Below are 2,628 nucleotides of genomic sequence, written 5' to 3'. Positions count from 1 at the left end.
TATTTAGGGTGATTTTAAAAATAATTTTAAATAGAGACACAGCTTCTAATATTCGGTTTTTTAATCTGGTTTTACAGGGGTTTGTATTTTTATGCTTTGTATTTGTACTGTTTTTAATACGCTGTGCACCGCCCTGAGTCCTGCGGGAGAAGGGCGGTATATAAATTAAATTAATAATAATAATAATAATAATAATATTAGTCTCACTTTAGAAATCATTTTTGAACGGGGTTCAACACTCTGCTTTTCTGTCTCTTTGCATCTGGACATATGCCACTAAATTAGCACAGGGCATTAATTTTATTGCCGGGTAATTTATTTAATCAGTAAAAAGGTTGCAGTTGTTTTTGTAAATTTGTTTGCTCTGGCAATCTATCTCTTTATGAAAGAGAGCGGAATTTAGCCGTCGTGGCAAATAAATAGTTCACTGAATGTTTGGTGCCGATAGTTTTCCATCATGATGTAAAACTTCACTGGGGCCTAAAAAGGTAATAAAATCTAAGACGTGTTGCCATTTTATGTTTTGTTTTCATAATGGGACAAGTTTACTTGTTCAAATCCATAGCAAGACAGATCTAAATCTTATTATGGTAACCTAACAGTAAGATGTGCTGTCAACGCTGCAAATACTGTATATTCTTGCTTTGACAATGTGCAGAACTGTCTGGTATATATATATAGTTAAACCAGCAACTGGGAAAGAGGGAGGAGCATAAGGATAACCCGGGAGAAAGAAACCGGAAGTAAATCACATCTTCCAAGTTGATTGGAAGATGTGAACCATGACCTTACAATAAGGGAGTGGGAAATGCTTGGAATGTTATGCGTAACGGAACAGAAGCAGCCCTAAGCATTTCCACCATGCTGTGCTGACGTATTGTAATCTTAATAAATGCTTTTAGGAGACAACATGCCTGAAAGTCCTTTTAAGTGTTTCGTTACTCAGACACACGACATGTGCAGCATCTGAAGCCGGATATAATTAATTCCTTTCCTTTTTACTTTTTGTAGCCTTTTCGTTGTGCTCACTGCCATTATTCCTGCAACATATCCGGTTCCCTCAAAAGACACTATAACCGGAAACATCCCAGTGAAGAGTACGTTAATGCAGGCTCTGGTGAATTTGCAGCTGAAGCCCTTCTCCAGCAAGGTAATCTGTCTTTTTTGAAAGCACAGACTTCCCTTTCCATTAACCTGTAGTTACTTTTCTCACAAAGAGAATATTTTGCAGTTGTTGCCTTAGTTAGTTTTTCCTCTGATAAATGATGGCTTTCCTTCTCCTTCCCTCTCTGTGGAATGACTTTGAGCATCATCTCCAAGAAAGAAAAATGGTTTAAGTTGAAACTGATAAAAAACATGAATGAGAATTCTAATATGATGTTACAACTAATATTGTAACAATTCTAATATGATGTTACGACTATTGCAACGCTCTCTACATGGGGCTCCCCTTGAGGTGCACCTGGAGGCTCCAGCTAGTTCAGAATGCGGCCGCACGGGGGATTTTGGGGGCCTCTAGATATTCCCATGTAACACCTCTCCTGCGCGAGCTGCACTGGCTGCCGGTGGCCTTCCGGGTGCGCTTCAAGGTGTTAGTAACAACTTTTAAAGCACTCCATGGCAATGGACCTAGGTATTTGCAAGACCGCCTCCTACCAAACACCTCCCTTCGACCAGTCCGCTCCCACAGAGAGGGCCTCCTTAGGGTACCGACGGCCAGTCAGTGCCGGCTGGCGACCCCCAGGGGGAGAGCCTTCTCTGTGGCAGCTCCTGCCCTCTGGAATGACCTACCCCCCCGACCTACGTACAACTACGGACCTGCGCCTCTTCCGCCGACCCTTGAAAACCCATCTATTCCATGCGGCCGGCCTGGCATAGTTTTGATTGGGCTTTGCTAGGGGTTTTATATGGGGTATTTTAGAGCAGGCTTTTTATTCAATATTTATTGTGATTTTTATTATTGCCTGTTCACCGCCCTGAGTCCCATAAGGGAGATAGGGCGGTATATAAATTTAAATAATAAATAAATAAATAAATAAATAAATAAATAAATAAAATGTTGTTCTTCACCGGGGGAAAAATAAGCCAAGTTTATTTCTGTGTGTCATATGAAACATCTGAAAGGAGCAACATTCTAATTGGCCATATATGGGTTGGGTTGGGTTGAGTTGAGTTAAGCTAGGCTGGGCTGGGTTGGGTTGGGTCAGTTACGCTGAGTTGGGTTGGATGAGTTGGCTTGGTTGGGTTGAGTTGAGTTGGGTTTGGTCCGGCATCTCCAAACCTGAACATGGAAATCAGCTTCCATCAATCTCTGGCCTGCGAATCTTACCAGCTTTGATTTCTGTTTATTTTCTATTTTTTAAGAGAATATATATATCAGTGATGGCAAACCTTTTAGAGACTGAGTGCCCAAACTGCAACCCAAAACCCACTTAGGCGTCGAGTGCCGGGTGGGTGTGGCCCATTGGGTGGGTGTGGCCAATTGGGTGGGCGTGGCTGTGGTGGTAACGGCAGACTGGGTGGGACTAAAAAGTTCAATCAATCAATTCCAACTTTGCAAGATCTTTTTTTTTCCGCAAGAAGTTGAAACTGACTGATTGAACCTTTTTTTTTTTTTTTTTTTTTTTT

At 41.6% G+C, this 2,628-nt stretch overlaps 1 protein-coding gene across 1 annotated transcript in view; it reads left to right on the top strand.

The window, feature by feature from the left end:
- Positions 1-2,628, top strand: part of ZFAT (zinc finger and AT-hook domain containing) — a 94,525-nt gene that overhangs the window by 52,910 nt on the left and 38,987 nt on the right. Inside the window, exon 8 of the mRNA XM_015826954.1 lies at positions 1,012-1,150. Coding sequence (XP_015682440.1) covers positions 1,012-1,150 — 139 coding nt within the window. The remainder of the gene's footprint in view (positions 1-1,011; positions 1,151-2,628) is intronic.

Source organism: Protobothrops mucrosquamatus, unplaced genomic scaffold, assembly GCF_001527695.2.
Source record: "Protobothrops mucrosquamatus isolate PMUCROS unplaced genomic scaffold, P.Mucros_1.0 scaffold3404, whole genome shotgun sequence".
In the NCBI taxonomy this organism is placed as follows: Eukaryota; Metazoa; Chordata; class Lepidosauria; order Squamata; family Viperidae; genus Protobothrops; species Protobothrops mucrosquamatus.
The sequence above is the reverse complement of the archived record's forward strand: the minus strand, read 5'-3'. Positions and strand labels throughout refer to the sequence as shown.